The sequence below is a fragment of the Phasianus colchicus genome, chromosome 8, assembly GCF_987193195.1.
Source record: "Phasianus colchicus chromosome 8, bPhaCol1.hap1.1, whole genome shotgun sequence".
Classification (NCBI taxonomy): Eukaryota; Metazoa; Chordata; class Aves; order Galliformes; family Phasianidae; genus Phasianus; species Phasianus colchicus.
The window spans coordinates 32,592,413-32,609,347 of NC_143443.1; the positions used below are offsets into that span (position 1 = coordinate 32,592,413).

At 44.7% G+C, this 16,935-nt stretch overlaps 1 protein-coding gene across 8 annotated transcripts in view; it reads left to right on the top strand.

Annotated features, from left to right (window-relative positions):
• The window catches only part of LHPP (phospholysine phosphohistidine inorganic pyrophosphate phosphatase), a 67,700-nt gene that overhangs the window by 16,045 nt on the left and 34,720 nt on the right, over positions 1-16,935 (top strand). For 4 of the 8 annotated variants that reach the window (XM_090145634.1, XM_090145636.1, XM_090145635.1 and 1 more), the window contains exons 6-7: positions 6,226-6,317; positions 16,419-16,503. In XM_090145634.1, coding sequence (XP_090001760.1) covers positions 6,226-6,317; positions 16,419-16,503 — 177 coding nt within the window. The other 4 variants (XM_090145637.1, XM_031597336.2, XM_031597338.2 and 1 more) reach the window with 3 other exon arrangements.

The window sequence follows — 16,935 nt, forward strand, 5'->3', positions numbered from 1 at the left end:
ACACAGGACATAAGGATGAGTACGAAATGACTAACAGACGGCAGTGAATTACAAGGTAATAACTCCATCACAGGCTTCTGGTGACATCATAAACAATTGGAGTGAAGTTTGGGTGGCTTGTAGGTCCCTGGAGCCTGGAGATGAAATTATAGCCTTGTAATTCACTGTGTGCTTGAGTTTTACTTTATTATAGAGTGAGAAGATGGAAAAGACCTAGTAGGCCATCTTATCCATCTCCTTCCCCATGCAGGAATGTTCCCTGCTCCATGTTTATCCATATTTTGTCCAGAGAGTTTTTAAGTGAGCAAAAACAGGCTTTTTAAAGTTCCCTAGGGACAGTATTCACAGCTTAGTAGATCTCATGGGCAGGCAGCTTTTTCTGACATTCAATGAAATGATCTCCATTTAAACGATATATCCTTCTTTTCATTTTACTCTAGGTAACAACCAAAAAATAACTGGTTTCCTTCCTGGATGTTTTCTTCTTCCAATTATCTCTGGGCTCCTTATCATTACAGTGGCTTTCTCTTACTAAAATTGTGTGTTTAGCTCTCAGCAACTTTCCTTGCAGTTCAGTCCCTCTGCCCCCTAACCCAGCATGGGGTTCTTTTCTCTACTGCCTTCAGTTTGTCAATATCTTCCCAATAACATGATAGCTCAGCCTGAACAAAATATCCTAGATATTGAGCAATTACTCAATCCATTCATCCAACCAACAAGCCAAAAAATCCATTTCAGAAACAGAATGGCATCTGAAGAAAAAGTAGCTGGAAAAAAAGAAAGAACAAAGGAAAGAAAAAAAAAAAAAAGCCCACATACATAGCTCAGCCCTTGGATTCTATGCCTCTCATTCAGAGGCATGAAGATTTGTTTTCATTCTGCTTGTATGAGATGTGAATGGTATGCTGCTCTGGGCTTTTCCAAGGCTCGGTGTAGTGCCATTGCTTGCCCTTTTCCATAGGTATGATGATCTGGTAAATGTATTACCTACTGTATTTTAAGGATCATAGAATCATAGAATGGCCTGGGTTGAAAAGAAGCACAATGCTCATCCAGTTCCAACCCCCTGCTATGTGCAGGGTCACCAACCAGCAGACCAGGCTGCCCAGAGCCACATCCAGCCTGGCCTTGAATGCCTGCAGGGATGGGGCATCCACAGCCTCCTTGGGCAACCTACAACAAACTACAGAAGAGCATGTGGATTTTCCTAACTTCTGAGCACTTAACTTTGCAATTTTAATGCTCTTTTGAGGCAGATTTTTTGGGTTGTATTAGACATGCAAAATAATAAAAACTCAGGGTATGTTGTTCAATAGGTTCCTTAATCAGTAGCACATTGTGTTACATTTTAATCTGTCTCCCGACTGAGCTTTATGTCTTTGTAATGGCAAGATGAGGACTGGCTTTACTAGCCTTTACTTTTATAAAATGTTTGCCAGTAATTTATTCCACCTGTGGAATGCATTTAATCCATTAAACTATTCTAGATGAGCTGTGCTTTTGAAAACATATTACAATTTTCTTTTACCTGACTTTTAATGAGAAGTATCTTTTTAATAAAGCTGTCTCACCGCAGTAATGCTAGACAGTGGCAAACCTGAAATTTCTCAAGCTGCTTTAATCAATAAAGTTATCACCAGTCATTTCCCTTGGTAACTGCTTCTTACTGAGACCCCGACTTTACCTTCTGCTGCCGAGATGTTTTCAGCCTGCACTTAGAATGGGAGGAACTCCCTGAAGTCCAATTTTCATTTTAACCTTTCCTCAATGGCCTAGAAATAACAGATTGCCAGTATTACTTTAATAGATTGGAAATTTAAACCTCTTAGAGGTAACCAGATTTGTCTTATGATTCAGTAGTACGACAAAGAATAACACATCTTAAAGGTTACCGAGATACCTAATTCGTATGTTTTAAGGCAGCTGGAACAGTGGGTGATTTTTACAGCTTTACAATAAAACCTAAATAATGTTAAGGTTCCCCTAGTTTTATATAATCATAAAGAAGTTCTATCTGTAGCAAATTGTCCTGCTTTGCCCGGAGTTATGGCAGGTCATACTGGAGTGCATAAAGCCCTGGTAGTTAACCAGTTCCATTGCTGCCACCTGCACACCTCAGGTGGGGGTCAGCAGTGCATGAGAGCAGAGCTGGGTCACCCCAAGGTCTGCTGCTGTGCAGCCATCCCTTCCCCAATCGCCAGGATAACAGGAAGGTTCTCCATCTCAGGAAGAAGAGTTAAGCAGCCATGTGAAGTTTCAAACACTCTCAGGGGGAAGTTCTTCACTGTGAGAGTGGTGAGGTGCTGGAACAGCTGCCCAGAGAGGCTGTGGATGCCCCGTCCATCCCTGGAGGTGTTCAAGGCCAGATTGGATGGGGCCCTGGGCAGCCTGGTCCAGTATTAGATATGGAGGTTGGTTGCCCTGCATGCAGCAGGGGGTTGGAGCTTCATGATCCTTGAGGTCCCTTCTAACCCAAGCCATTCTATGATTCTATGACTCTGTGATTCTAAGATTCTAAGATCCACTGGCCTGGCAGGTCTCAGCACCTTTGGAAATCTGCCCCGGAGGTGTCGTGTATTTCTTTTTTTGTTTCACCTGCCTTGTTGTACAAATTCTGTGGGGTCAGAGGCCACGGGTGATGCCCTATGCATGTTTGATGTTTGCGCAGCCTGGATAGAAATGTAATTAACAGAATTATGGGATCTTGAAGCCTAGCAGATTACCAGCTGGGCCATGGGGAATAGGGAGAAAGGTAAATGCATCATATTTCTAGGGCAAAGGCTCTTAACACATCAAGATTTTGTGCAGCAGCTTTATTTTATTTTATTTTTACACTGTTGGCACACTTAGCTTGGTTATTAAGCCTATAGCAAAAATCTGCTTTGGCTTCAATACTTTTGGCTCTAGAATCATTCGTTGTATTAAATACATTGCTGAAGCATGCTTCCCTCTTTGAATCTTCATGTTTGCACCTTCCATAGACTTCAGCCTCTAATATACTGTGTGTGCGCTCCTCCCAGCAAGCGGGGCATTGCAATACAAGCAGAGCCAGGTAGTGGGGAATAAGGGCTATTTAGACTGGAGCTATTCAGAAGCAATGGCTTTGCTCAGCTTTGGCACACGTCTGCTTTATTTATCATATTCATACAGCCACACACCATCTCTCATCAGCTGTAAGGTTTAGGGAAATATGAATTATACCCATCTTAATTCTTTAATGATTTTCTAGCAGCCAGAGCGACGTCTCACTGCATTCTTGTCCTTTCCAATAATTTTTTACTTGATGTAGAACAGTACCTTCCCCAGACTGATTGAATGGATGAATGGTGTGGTTCCCATGTAAAATTTGAAGGCGAATGGGGATCTTTTGATTCCTTCTTTCAGTGGGTATGTGACCTTCCAGTTTTATATTTCTTTCTCTTCTTACCATATTGCAGTCGGAGAGGAAGTTAAACCCAGGTTTGACAGGTAGAGTTTTTTTTATTTCCCTTGACAGCGCACCTTTTGACCTCTATCTTCTTGCCAATGATTTTTTAAATCCTAAATGATTTGGGAATAATTGCTCCTCCTTTAGTGATTATTGCCCTTCACCGATAGTAAATCTGTGAAATCCCCCGGGGCTGGAGTACATTTTGGTATGCGTATGCCACAAGCTGGCCTGGACAGGCATCACTGCTCATGTGCAGCTGCACTTGCAGAGCTGCTGTGTGTCTTGCAGGAAAACTTGCCTGGATGGAGTGAAATACAGCCCTGGTGAGCGCGCTTCTCCCCGGGGCTCAGAGCCACCCCTCTCTGCCCTTTCCTGCGTTCTGAACACATTCATTTCCAGTGTTTTGAGGATCCAGGAGTGAAAACAAAGGATATATACACAAATAAGAAAAAAAAAAAAGAAGAAAAAAAAAACAAGAAAAGCACAGAATCTGGCAAAACTGTTCTCCGCCAACTACTGTTACCGATTTTCCCCCAGGCTGTTTTGAGAAATGTAATCACTGCCATCATTCTGTTCTCTTCACCTACGTATTCATGCTTTATTTACTCATTACTTGAAATCAAGCCTTCCTCATTTCACGCCTGTTTAGTGCAGTGGTAGGGAAAGGTGAGCTATCTGCAGGGAACCATACATCTTTCTGGGAGCACTTGTGTTTCCATAAGCAGAGTGGATAAGGAAAATCATCCAGTAATGAAAGGATGAAAAAAGATTGAGCCCTCTAACGTGTGGTGGCTTTGAAGCAGTTTGTGGGCAATGCCATCTGTCCCAAAGCCTCCTGCTGCTCCTTCCCTATGGCCATGTTTCCCCAGCTCTGTGTTCCCATCAGTTTTTGTCTCCTTGCTGCTTAGAGAAGCTCTCAAAGGGTGATCGCAGAGGTTTTGCTCTTAGGCAGAATGAAGCAAGGGTGTGCATATATGAACTGCTTCAAAACAAACTGTTTCAGCATGGAACCAGACAAATGAGCCTTGACTTGCAGGGATGGCCTATTACATCCCATCACCTGAGGGATGATGATAATCCTTCACATGAATGGTATTTAAAAGCAACATGAAAGATGAACTGGGCTGGTAGCTACTGTATGTAATCTTGCATGCTGTACCTGATGCATTACTCAAAAGAGGATTTGTGTTTTATCAGCTGAAGCTGTTCCAGATGTACCTATCTCAGTTAGGTACATGAAGGCTCTCAGAAAATAATCTGTTTAGATGGGTTTTAGGTGTATCCTGAAATTTCCTTTATGTGCTATTTAATAAGTAGGAGAAGGTTCTGTTGTAATCAGATGACGATTAAAAATAGCTCTGGAGCCTTAGTACTTTTAGTCTTCTATATATTTAACTTAATCCTGCCCAGCAGACAGCTTACAGAGTGGGAACTGCACTTTTTGTTAAAATAGAGATGACAGAAGGAACTGATCCCATCTTTCCAGCTGCACAGCCATGGCCCTGTCTCATGCATGGCACCCATAGCTCAGTCCCAGAGCAGCTCCCTGCCTGACAGCATTAAAGAGAGCTCTAAAGAGTTTCCTTTATGTCCCTGGGGAGGGAGAGAGTATACATGCATGCAGGGGAAAAGACTGCCTATGTAAGGTGCTGCCTTGGATCCCACTGGGGTTTGGTATTGTGATCTCATCTGTGATGATGAGATGGGTTGGTGCAGAGAGAGGTAAGAGCAGGACAGAGCAGGACAAGCAGGCTGGTTGCTTGACTAGAAATAAGCAATTGCAGCATGAATTCCTATTGTGATTTGGTTGCAAAAAGGGCTTGGAAAGTTTGGGTAAATGGATGTATGAACAGGAGAGCAGCCAGGAGGAGTTTAGGTCTTTGTCGTGGAAATTCTGTTCACATTCTGGTGTTCCCATTTGGATATGGGTCAGCTGAAAAGGTATAGGGAAGAACTGCAAGTGAGCTGAGAGGGATGAACGAAATTGGAGCAAATGTGTTTCAGCTTAAGACACTGTTTTACAATATTTTTTTATACACTCTGGAAATTCATTCCATGGAGAGAACGCACAAGATACCAAACCATCACTTTCCGACCTTGATGATTAGCTGAAGTGATAACTGAAATTATGCCTGCTAGAAAGACTTCTGCTTTCAAAATGTAAAAGCAGTTTCTTCAGTAGGAAAAGCAACGCTTTCCTTACTTTTCCTTACACTTTACCTTTTTTTGATAGTGTGCTCAGTTGAGTTCATTAGTCACGTTGTGCACAAATTGATAAATTAGATTTTGCACTCATGGAAGACTTCCCAAATTTTTATATGAACCTGAAAATGGGTTGGAATCAAACTCTGTAAATTACACATTTCAGTGATCACAAGCTTAAGGTTTTGCCCAGCTCTTAGCATATCAATTTTAAGGAAATGTTTAAAAAGAAGACCTTAATTTAAACTACTTGGAGCATAACATAAAGGCATGGTTAGGAACTGAACGGGACTAACTTCATAAAATTCAACATTTTCTTTGAACTGTGTGCCACATCACTTTGATTTTCGTGATTGATTACAAATTGTACAGATGTATACTGCACCAGTGTATTGCTCAAGGAGCTATCGCCTGAATTATATTCAAGGTAGAATGACATTTAATCAATACGATGACAATCTTATCTTGTTTAATTTGTCTGATGGCAGTATTAAACATCAAATCAAGCTGTTTATTATGTCAAAGGAGCGTGAGGGATGGCAGAAATAAAATTCTCTTGACACCGATTTTTCCGTATTTCACTGCTCTGACAGGCCATCATGATTGGAGATGATATCGTGAGCGACGTCGGAGGCGCCCAGCAGTGCGGGATGAGGGCAGTGCAGGTGCGGACAGGAAAGTACAGGTCAGTGTGATCCCTACAGCCTTGGCTCCATCCAGGTCATCGTGGAAAGAGGGGAAATAGCTGTACTCAATGATTTTTGCACTTGCCTTTTGGCCAAGCGACGCCATGCTCTTAATTCTCACTCAACACGTTGATTTCTAAAAGAAGAGTTATGGTTTCAAACTTGGTACGCCTCTGAATAGTGCTTCAGATTGAATGCATGAGACCTGTCTGGTTGTTTCTTTTCTGTGCCTTTTTCCAGATTTTTACCTGTTGGTGGCACCCATTTGCCATCCACGTGTATTTCCATTTGTTGCCTGAACAAACACTTCTTCGTGCAGCCGTCAGGCTTGGCTGCATGATGGTGCTTTCCTTTGCAAAATGCATCTTGAGTAAAGACTGTGTGAAAGAAGCAGGAAGGGGAGGCATGTTTTCTTTGATCCTGGCTGGATGTGGCTCTGGGCAGCCTGGTCTGGTGGTTGGCAACCCTGACCTTGGCAGGGGGGTTGAAATTACATGATCATTGTTGTCCTTTTCAATCCAGGCCATTCTATGATTCTATGATTTTCAAGAGATATTTTCTGTTAAATTACTGCTGTAATATTTCATCTAAAATTACAGCAGTAATTCTGCATCACATTTAGTGTACAGAACTGTTTGTTTCTTGAGTTTTGCTTATTTATTTTTATACTAATGTGAGTGTTCTCTGCTTGATACGAGACACATCTGAAACTTCTAGCAGCATCAAGACGTTTAATTAAACTACCAACTAGGGGTCCCTGTGGGTTATCTCTCATAGCCCTATGAAGGACTCTGTACATCTCCTCTTTTCTCCACACATATTTTCAGCCCAGAGAAGTCTGGAATGTGAGAGCTGTCTTTCCACTTCATGTCCAAACCAGAGCGAGCTTCTGCAGACTTGCTCACCTTTCTAATGGCCCTTCAGACCTTTCTCCATGCAGGTGTCTCCATCATCACGTGTGTTCACTGACAGAGGAGCTATTGATAGTCGCTCCTGGCAGAAGACTTGAGTGCAGTTAAATAAGGCAGAGTTCAGGGGCACCCAGTGGAAAATGAAGCCACTATGCACTGCCCAGGCAAGGTTGAAGTCAACTCAGGGTGGCTCTCTAAATGCAGTGCAGACATCGGTCCCTACATTTAACATTTTAGCTATACCTCCTCACAGTAGGCATGGTTTGGTAACCATGTCTGTAATTTGATGTAAGGTGGGCTGTGGGATTGGTGCTTGCCATTGACTATCTGCAATGTTACTTCGTTAGTTTTCGAGTGTTTTTTCTCTCTCTTAATTTGGGTTTATATAAGTAAATGAAATCATTCTGATGGACCAGTAAGTGATGATTTCTGAGGAAGAAAGTACGTCACTTGTAATATCCTGGTTATTTATCTGTGATCTGTGTAATCCTATTAACTCCCTACAGGAGAATTAGGATTGAACAGTTGGTTTTTCTCTGATATTGATGGAGATCACCGGGAATCATTTTGTGAATCCACATTTTAATGTCACACAGATACCCGTATCAGTGAAGGAGGTCTGTGTGACAACAGAGATAAATTCGACCCTTGCTACTGAGCCAGTCTGCTGACACAGAGCAGTGTGCTGCACCCAAGTACCTCTGGATGGCACCATTAGTACATTTACTTCAGAATTAGCTACCACTTCGAGAGCAATCCTGAAAGCCAAGGCTGTTTGTGCAAATGAAGTAAAAAGCAAATCGGCTTCAGGGTTTTACTGGAGATGCTGGGTGTTGGCATGGTGGGATTTCCAGACATTTTGGTTGTGAGAGCCTTGCAGCCCAGAATATGGGGCATCACCCTAACTGGGTTGCTTTTGTGTTTCTGTGCTGAGTGATTTTTTCCATCTCCACCACAAAGGTGGAGTCTTCAACAGAACGGGTGCAAAGCTGATTCCAAAGTACAACAGACAATAGTAAAGTAGAAGAATTGTTGCAAGTGCATTTCACATCACACTGCTGGATATGGGGAAATTATAGGTCTTGCAGAGGTTATCCCAGTTAAGGCACATTGTTCTGCACATTGTTCTGCAGATCCAAGGGATTTTCTTGTTCTCCTCCACTCTTATTGAAAAACTGACCCTAACACCTTGTTATCTGCTGTGCATTTCGGGCATCATTCCTTCATTCAGGAGCTACTGCAACTTATACCAACAACCCATGGACCTGCTGCCAGCCAGGGGTTTCACACTGCAGCACAAAATATAGCATACGAGCCAAGGCTCACTGTACTGTTTATTGTATTTCAAAGGGATTCCAGTGGCTGTGAGCAGATTATGGAATGCAAAGCAAATTCTGTGTTACAGGCTGAGGTGTTTGGCTGTGCAGGTGATGATTTGGGGTCCAGGGAGGAGCAGAAGGGGTATAAGGAGAGCGTATCTGTATCTGTGTTTACCTTCTCAAAGGCACTTTATCCTCCAACAGTACATTGGAGTTGCACTCTTCTTCAGCAGCCAAACCATGTGTGGAGGAGATAAGTCCATAAAGCGTAATAAATCACAGAAAAAAGTTTATCATAACTCCCTAAATAAAGTTATTAAATGATCCTAAAAAGCAGATTTTCACCTGCAGATAGAAGGACAGCAATCACAGCCTGTAACAGTCAATGAAAGATCATGGCTTGTTTTGTAAAGCAGCAGTCACGTCCTGATGCTATGCAGTGTTGCTACTTGAAATAGAAGCAGCATCACTCCCACCCTTGCTTTCTTGTTTACTGAATTACTAACCACAGCCAAGATGAACAATTTTATTAGCTTGTTCATGTTTCATGGGGCTTGATGGAGCATACCAGAAGTAGGTACTGAAAGGAACACGCAGCGGCACTCCCTTAATGCTGAAACAGAACCAGAGGCATTTTGATGGCCTCACAGTCCTGATGATGACACCCACTTCACATATTAAATGGAAAGACTTCCAACCCATATTTGTGCTATAAAAGATGCATTATAATTTATGTTAGTGTCTTAAGCAATGTTCATTAAAATCCAGTGTCAGCAAGTCGGCTTTCATTTTATTCACAGCATCAGAAGGTGTTGTCTTAGTCATCGTTCATTACACATCCAAATCACAGTTTGTTCCCTCTGTGTGAGGAGCTTTGCATGTGTTTATCAATTTCTTGACCACACTTTGGTTACTGTCATCTATGGTTCAGTTTTGTGAGGGAAGCTCAGAGTTAATACTGCAGAGCCTTAGCATATGAACACACACCTGATGACAGCCTTACATTTCCCCATGTGTTCAGAAAGTTCAGGTACAGAAATCAGAGTTTAAGCCTCAGGTGCTGTAGGAGTGAAGGGCGTATGAACAGGTCTAAGTTCCTGATGTTGTAACAGGGTGTTACAGACCAACCAGCTGCTCGTCATCGTAGGATATCATAGAATCATAGAATCACAGAATGGCCTGGATTGAAAAGGAGCACAATGCTCATCCAGTTCCAACCCCCTGCTATGTGCAGGGTCCCCAACCAGCAGACCAGGCTGCCCAGAGCCACATCCAGCCTGGCCTTGAATGCCTGCAGGGATGGGGCATCCACAGCCTCCTTGGGCAACCTGTTCCAGTGCCTCACCACCCTCTGGGTGAAAATATAACTAACTACAATGCAAAATAAAGCAATGCATTGGAAATACTTTACCACTGAACTGCAAGTGGTGAATTTGGAAGTAGAACATTTTATCATTTAACTCCAAGGAGTCTTCCTTGGTGTGACTTCAGTTCTTCTGTTTCTCTACCTGAATGTTGCCATGTTTTCTGTAGTAGTCCAACTCTAATCAGCTGCTACATCTGAAACATTGATGAAAGGAAGCAATTTGCATGTAGCAAATCAAGCTGGTAGTGAGCACATCAGCTTGTAATGCACTTTTGCTTTCCCTGTTTCCCATAATGCAGTCAGGCTGTACAGGTTTCCATTCCTCCTACACTGAAATGAAATAAAGGACAGTGAGAGGACAAGACACTACTGGCAGCAGCAGCTACCAGCATATATGTGGGTACCAACAGAGCCTGTGGCAACTTCAGGCTGCCAAGCTGCTTGCCCAAAAAGATGCTGTTTCTCTCCTCCCCTCAGATACATAACTCACAAGCCCAGAAAAACAGCCCTGGTGGCTGGAATGAGTGAAAGGAAGCAGCTCATGGGCTTCCCAGGGCTGCTCTCCCGCTCTGCACCCACTTCCACTGCATGCACCTGAGGTCTGTCTGGGATCTGCCTGTCTAAGGGGACCTGCAGCATCCCAGAGGGCAGGGCCACCCCTAGCTCCTGTTGGACACCCAGCTTCCCTTTCTGCTATCAGCCCCAAAACCACAGTCTGCAAGATGGGACAGGAAACAGGCTCTCATTTATTTTTATCTTTAGCGGCCTTTTCTCAGTGCCAATGTAATGTTGCAGTAGAAAAATTCCTCAGCAGAACAGTCATGGGAGCTGGTCGAGCACAGCAGTGTTTCTCAACACTTGTCGCTTGCAGAATGCCAAGCTGCATTAGCTTGTTCAACATTTGACAGCAATGATGAATACCATACCAATAGCTAACTGCTTTATTTCCGTAAAAATGCTAATAAGCGTGTTGAAATGTGCTGCAGCAATGGCAGAGCTGGGACAGCTGCACAATTGTGGTTTCGTTTGAGATTTCCTTTTTTAAAAAGCAGGTTCCTCTTCTCGCTGTGTTTTTCTGCCGTAGTTAAATGCCATCCCAGCTCATTGGGTTGGTGGAGTTCTGCACTGGCTCTCAAACGGAGAGCACGGCGAGAGGGGACTGCTCTGATACAACCAAAGCACAGCATTCAGTTCAAAGAAAGGAGCAAACAAACAAGTGAGAAGCAAGCCAAATTAGCTGCTGATGTAACTCGCTCGAAGCAAACGATTCAGTATCTGAAATTCAATCTTCCTTCTGGCTGGGGCTCTTGCTCAGCCAGTAATCACACCGAGGAGCGGCTGTGCTGGGCAGTACCTTGTGCCTGCACACAGCAACCAAGAATTCATGCCTCGGTGCTGTGCTGCCTGCCCTGCCTGGGGGTTTCCTGGGGGCTTACCTGATGACATTGGTTTTCTCCTCTGATTCTAGGTAGATAAGAGTGAGTTTAGCCAACAAACCCAGGGTGACTGGCTTGGGCCCGGTATGTTTTGTGCCCTTGAGATGTTTGCAGGGCTGTCTGCTCCAGTGTGTGGTCATGTAGCTGTAGGTGATCAGAGGCAGAATGCGGGGTCTGCAGACGTGTGGCTTAGGGACTGTAAAAGACAAGAGGTGGGGACTGCTCCCCTTCGGGCTGCCTCTGCTGTGCTTGGGCTGGTGGCTGTTTTTCATGCCCTTTGGAAGACATGATGTGACTTGCTTGGAGTTAAAAATAAAGCACCAGCACTGCCAGGTCTTCTGCACAACTACAATGGCTCCATACATGGCTGCTCATTTTGTGTCCCATGTCGAGAAGAAACAGAGTAATGTGAGACAAGAGGATGAGGGGGGGGTGTTGAGGAGCTGCAGTCCCCTCTGCCCATCCAGCACCAAGGAGGGCTCTTTGGTGGAGATGAAGATAGCTTGCAGCTGACGCTTGGATGTGACTCATGCTCACACATTGCCCTGTAACTATTACCATTCTTACTTCTTTGTGGTTTTCAGTCATTGTCAACAGTGTATATGGTTACACCTCAGCTCTGCTCACTTATAGGTTGCCAAAAGATGAGCTAACGCAGCTCGCTGGGCTGCTGCTTTGAATGGGCTTTGTGTCCTGTGCAGCAGCAGCCAGATTTAAACCAGAGCCATCCACCCTCGTGAAAAATGAGGTTCTGCTTTGCTTTGTGGGGAGCTGGGCTGGGCATGGCTGTTGCACCTGAAAAACTTAATCATTTTCTTTTTAAATCCATAGAATTGAGTTGGAAGGGACCTTTAAACACCATCTGGTGCAATCCTGTTGCAGTGCACAGGGACACCCCCAGCTCCATCAGTGCTCAGAGCCCATCCCCTGACCTTGGGTGTCTGCAGGGATGGAGCATCACCACCTCTCTAAGCAAACTGCAGTGCCTCACCACTCCTGTGTCAGTGTATGCTTTCAATTCACAGCTACAGTTATTGTTTCCATTCCCAGTTGCATTCTGAGTGCCACCTGAGGAAGCTGAAGAGGAGGATGTGTCAGTTTTGCCCTTTCAGTCTCTCTCTCCCAACCTGTTTCTACAGCTGTCAGCATACACGTGAAACATTCGCACAGCTACACAGCCTGCTCTCACATGGGAAACTTGGCTGCACAATGTGTGCTGCTGTGGTGTTGCAGATGGTTATGTTCCTGCAGAATGAAGGGATGCTGCAATCTGTCCTGCTTCAACAGAGCAAACACCTTGTGTGAGCTGATCACCCTCATTGCCTTTGCAGTGGGATCTGGGCACTTTCAGCATCACTCGTCCCATAGTACAGCAGGTCAGGTAGATCACACACCACAGGTATCATTGCTCTGCCTTGTAAAGATAGTTTATGTGAATACAGATGCCTACATGTGGAGGAGGTGAGCCTCTACCTGCAGCAACGCATCACCATGCTTCTATGACAAAAGCATGATGGCTTAGAGGCTGGTTGTGGATAACCCATCCTTGAAGGCATTCAAGTTCAGATTGGATGGTGCCCTGAGCAGCCTGATCTGGTGGGTGGCAACCCTGTCCATGGCAGAGGAGTTGGAACTAGAAGATCTAAAGGTCCCTTCCAACCCAAGCCATTCTCTGATTCTAAGTAGGTAGTGGCTGCTGTGGCTCAGCCCTGTGTGCTGTAGGGCCATTCTTCTCTGTCCCCTTCCCCATCCCCACCATCCCAGGATGCTGCCAGCTTCCAGCTCGCATCTGAGGAGCCATGATTTTCACAGTGTGCATTTCCAGAGGACTGCAAGGAACAGAATGCAGCCAGAAGATTACGAAGACCCAGATAGAATTCAACCCTTTGTTCTGCTTTTACAATTGCAGTTTATCAAGGGTGGGAGCTGGAAGTATTCTGCACCTCCGTCCAGACTGAGTACTGTGGAGCAGAGCAGCTGCAGCCACACTTCAAAAGGGGTTCCTGGGCTGCAGAGCCCCTTAACCTGCTACAAACGGAGCTTTGTTTGAACTCCAACAAGCATTTGCAGTTGAATAACACGAACCATTCAGCTACACTATTGGCTGCCTGGCACTGAAATCAGGCCTAAAAATAGGAGAATGTCTGACCCTGAAGTGAAGAATTTTCACTCTGAACCCAGCCTGGCACCCACCCAGGGTGACATCATCTGGAGGAGAAGCTGGAAAAGCTTTCAAAATGCTGCTTTCCACGAGGGAACTCTAAATGTTGGTGCAACTGATAATCAGGCAGCAAATTTGACGTGACTGTGACTCAAAGAAAGGAGGCACTGAGAATGGGAAGGAAAGGGATGAAGATGGAGGGGGAGGATGGAGACTGCATGTCAGGGAAGCGTTTGGGGAGCTTCATCTTTTGTATCTCAAGGGAAGATGAGAGGAGTAAAAACAAGGTTGTTCTCTGGACCATTAACAGAATCTCAGCATGGCTGAGGTTGTCAGGGACATCTGGGTCCATCTGGTCCAACCCCTGCTCCTGTGGGAGTCCGAGGACCACTCCAAGTAAAAGAGGTCCATCTCTATGCACAGTGATTCCCACTGCCTGTGGAAGCACTCTCTTAGCACAGGGATGTCTGAGATAGCCAGGCACTGAGTGACCTCCCCTGATTTCAGTACTGTGATATTCACAAGCAGGTTCATCCAGGCTAACTTCTTGGGATTTTAGCAAAATCTGTGGTGCAGCAGCGTCGACGACCTCACTGTTGGTGTTCTTAATCCTAATAGCTTGAAGCCAGCTCCTCATATTTATGTGCTAAGTTTCTTGGTCTTCTTTAAAAATGATAATATATAAAAGATGCAGTAGGCAGCTTTCCTCTGAAAGTCCCCATCCTTTTCTGTCTGGATGCTGCCAGGTGTTGATGAGTGCACGCTGGAATTTGTAGCTTTTTTCAGATGGTGAGAGTTAAATGTGATGTTTATGTTGGGTGTCTCCATTATCTGTTTGCCTTCTGCCTTTTAAATTCTCATTACATATTTATAATGCTGTTATAGCAAAGATGCCTGGAGCACCACCATGGGCGGTGTTTGGTCTCAGAGTCCCAAATGATGCTGAAAGAACTGCTGTTGTTTTGTAAGCACTGTATCAAGAGCTGGTTTCCTGACTTCTGCTTGGCACTTCTAACCAACAGTGATAAAGAGGGGAAAAAAAAAACAAAAAACATACAAACCTATAGTCTAATAATAAACCAATGTATTTGGCTAGAGACTGAGAAAAGCACTCAGGCATGCATGCCCTTCTCTGGGTGTTCACTCTTAGATCATCTCAGCAGTGAAACTCTATTGGAGATGGGCAAACCCTCTTCTGGTTTGTAGACATCTGCCATAGCAGTGCATGCAGACAAGCTGCTCTTCACTCCATCAGCCTCTGGTTGGGATTTGTCTGACTAAGCATTAGAATATTTTGGGCTGCCTGCTGGGAAAAGACCAGCCTGCAGCTGCAAAGGTGTTTTGTTGGCATGGTCTGAGCCTGCTGGAGGCAGATGGTGGCCCAGGCAGGGGCAGGAATTGACCTCAATAGAAAGGTCACCGTGTGCTGCACCTCCAGATGAGGGCTTGGGCAGAGCTTCTGTGTTTTAGCCACTTTCTATATTACAATTTGAATCCTCTTCATCTGAGAGACCAGTCTCGATTTGCAACTCGATTGTATAACTTTTAGCTGCTGATGTCTGGTACATTTTATTAAGAGGAACCGTGTGAAAGGCAAGGCCTTAAACCTTAACAGCTGGAGTAAATCTGGTGTAAGACAGCAGCGAATGCCAGTGTTGCTGTAGGTCAGCTGCTCGATTACAGACCCGTGGCTTCATGGGGCATTAATGGAGCTGACATAAATGAAAGCAGTGCACACAATAGAAAAGCTGGCTTTTCTTCTTGTAGGCAGAGCTCTTTATTTTTTCTTGCCAGTTGAGCTGTTCTAGCAAACACTCATCTTTAAAGATGACACTTCTTATCTTAAAAATCCATAGAGGTGCAGGGAGTCTGCTTTCACCAGAGCAAATGGACTTCTGCTTTGAAAAGCCCATTCCTGAACATTTGCCATGACTAACCGCCCCTGCTCTCAGCAGTCCCTGAATTCCATCATGTACAAAGCTACATACAAAGCTGCACTTGTATGCACAAAATCATTTAAAGCTGTGTCTCTTGAACACACATCCCAGCACAGCCAGCCTGCACTTTCCCTGCCCCAAAACAGAGGCAGTACAAATTGCCAGGCAATATTCAGACCCTATGATTGCTTTGCATGCAGCAAACAGAGGCACAGAGGTTAGAACTCAGACTGTCCAAAGGGTCAATTGCTCATGTGCTTAGCTTGCAAGTACTCGAGCATTACATGGAAACATATGTTCCAAAGGCAGCTTGCAGACGCTGCAGGGGCAGCTGTGTGAGCTCAGCACTCCTGTGGATGAGGTCCTGGCTCCCCTCAGGCAGGCACTCAGGAGATCAGTGTGTCCAGAGGAGCGTTTGAGTACTGCAAACAGAGAGTGTGTGCTAATGTTTCTGATGCCCAAGCATCTCCCGAGCATCTCCATCAGTCTCCTGCTGCTCACCAGCCTCAGAGGTACCACTCTCCTCCACTGAGCAGCCGGGTTCCCACACCCTGTGCTGGGTCCTGTCACGTTGTTCTCTGATTGTTCTCAACCTGGTGGTGAAGTCCTTGCTCAAAGGAGCTACTGGACTAAATTCAGAGGACTGTGTTCTCTGCGGAGCTAAGTACAATGGTCGGCATCAATGGGCTCCGCTGCTCCCTGCTGAAGAGAGTGGCAAGCACTTGGCACCCATTAGAGGAGCAAAAGGACACTTTTTGGCTGAAGCCAACTCCTGCACACACAAAGTGGGTACAAAGACCTCGGCTGAAAGAAAAACTTATCTGCATTTAAATCAGCCTAATTAAAGTGGCTATTTCCAGGAGCAGCACTAAGCTGGCAGGCAGCAGCAGCATCGCCTGCCCAAAGTGATTGGTGCAATTACCACCTTTTGTGTTTTTCTGATGGTTTTTTTTTTTTTTTTTTCCTATAGCAGGCATCCACGAGATATTGCTTGTGACAACACCTGTGTGCTGTACGTTTTAAGTTTAGGAGCAGGAGACTGCTCTTTACAGCAGGTGAGGACCTGGGGTGTCAGAATTGGGCACAGCGCTGCTGATTTACACCTGCTGGTGCTCTGGGTGCTTGAAAATAGCTTAGCAAGTGTAGGAGAAAAAAAAAAAAAAAAAGATTTCTCCATCCATCTAGAACACATTGCATACATCAGGAGAAGGAGAGGCATTTGTGGGAGCAAATGCTTCATTTATCAGCATGCGGGCCATTGGAAAGAGTGGATGTGGCTGGGATAATTATAACCAAGATCAGTCTTCTTGGAATGGGAAAGTAACGACAACTCTCATTTTACCAAATCCTCTGAAATTTACTGCCTATTTATTTAACACCCTGGGCCCTTTCCTATGTCAGAGAATCGGCCAGATTTATGGAGGTGCAGTTTAGTAATGTAAATACTTCAGAGATCATCCGCACAGCCCGTGGGCTGCTCTGGTTTT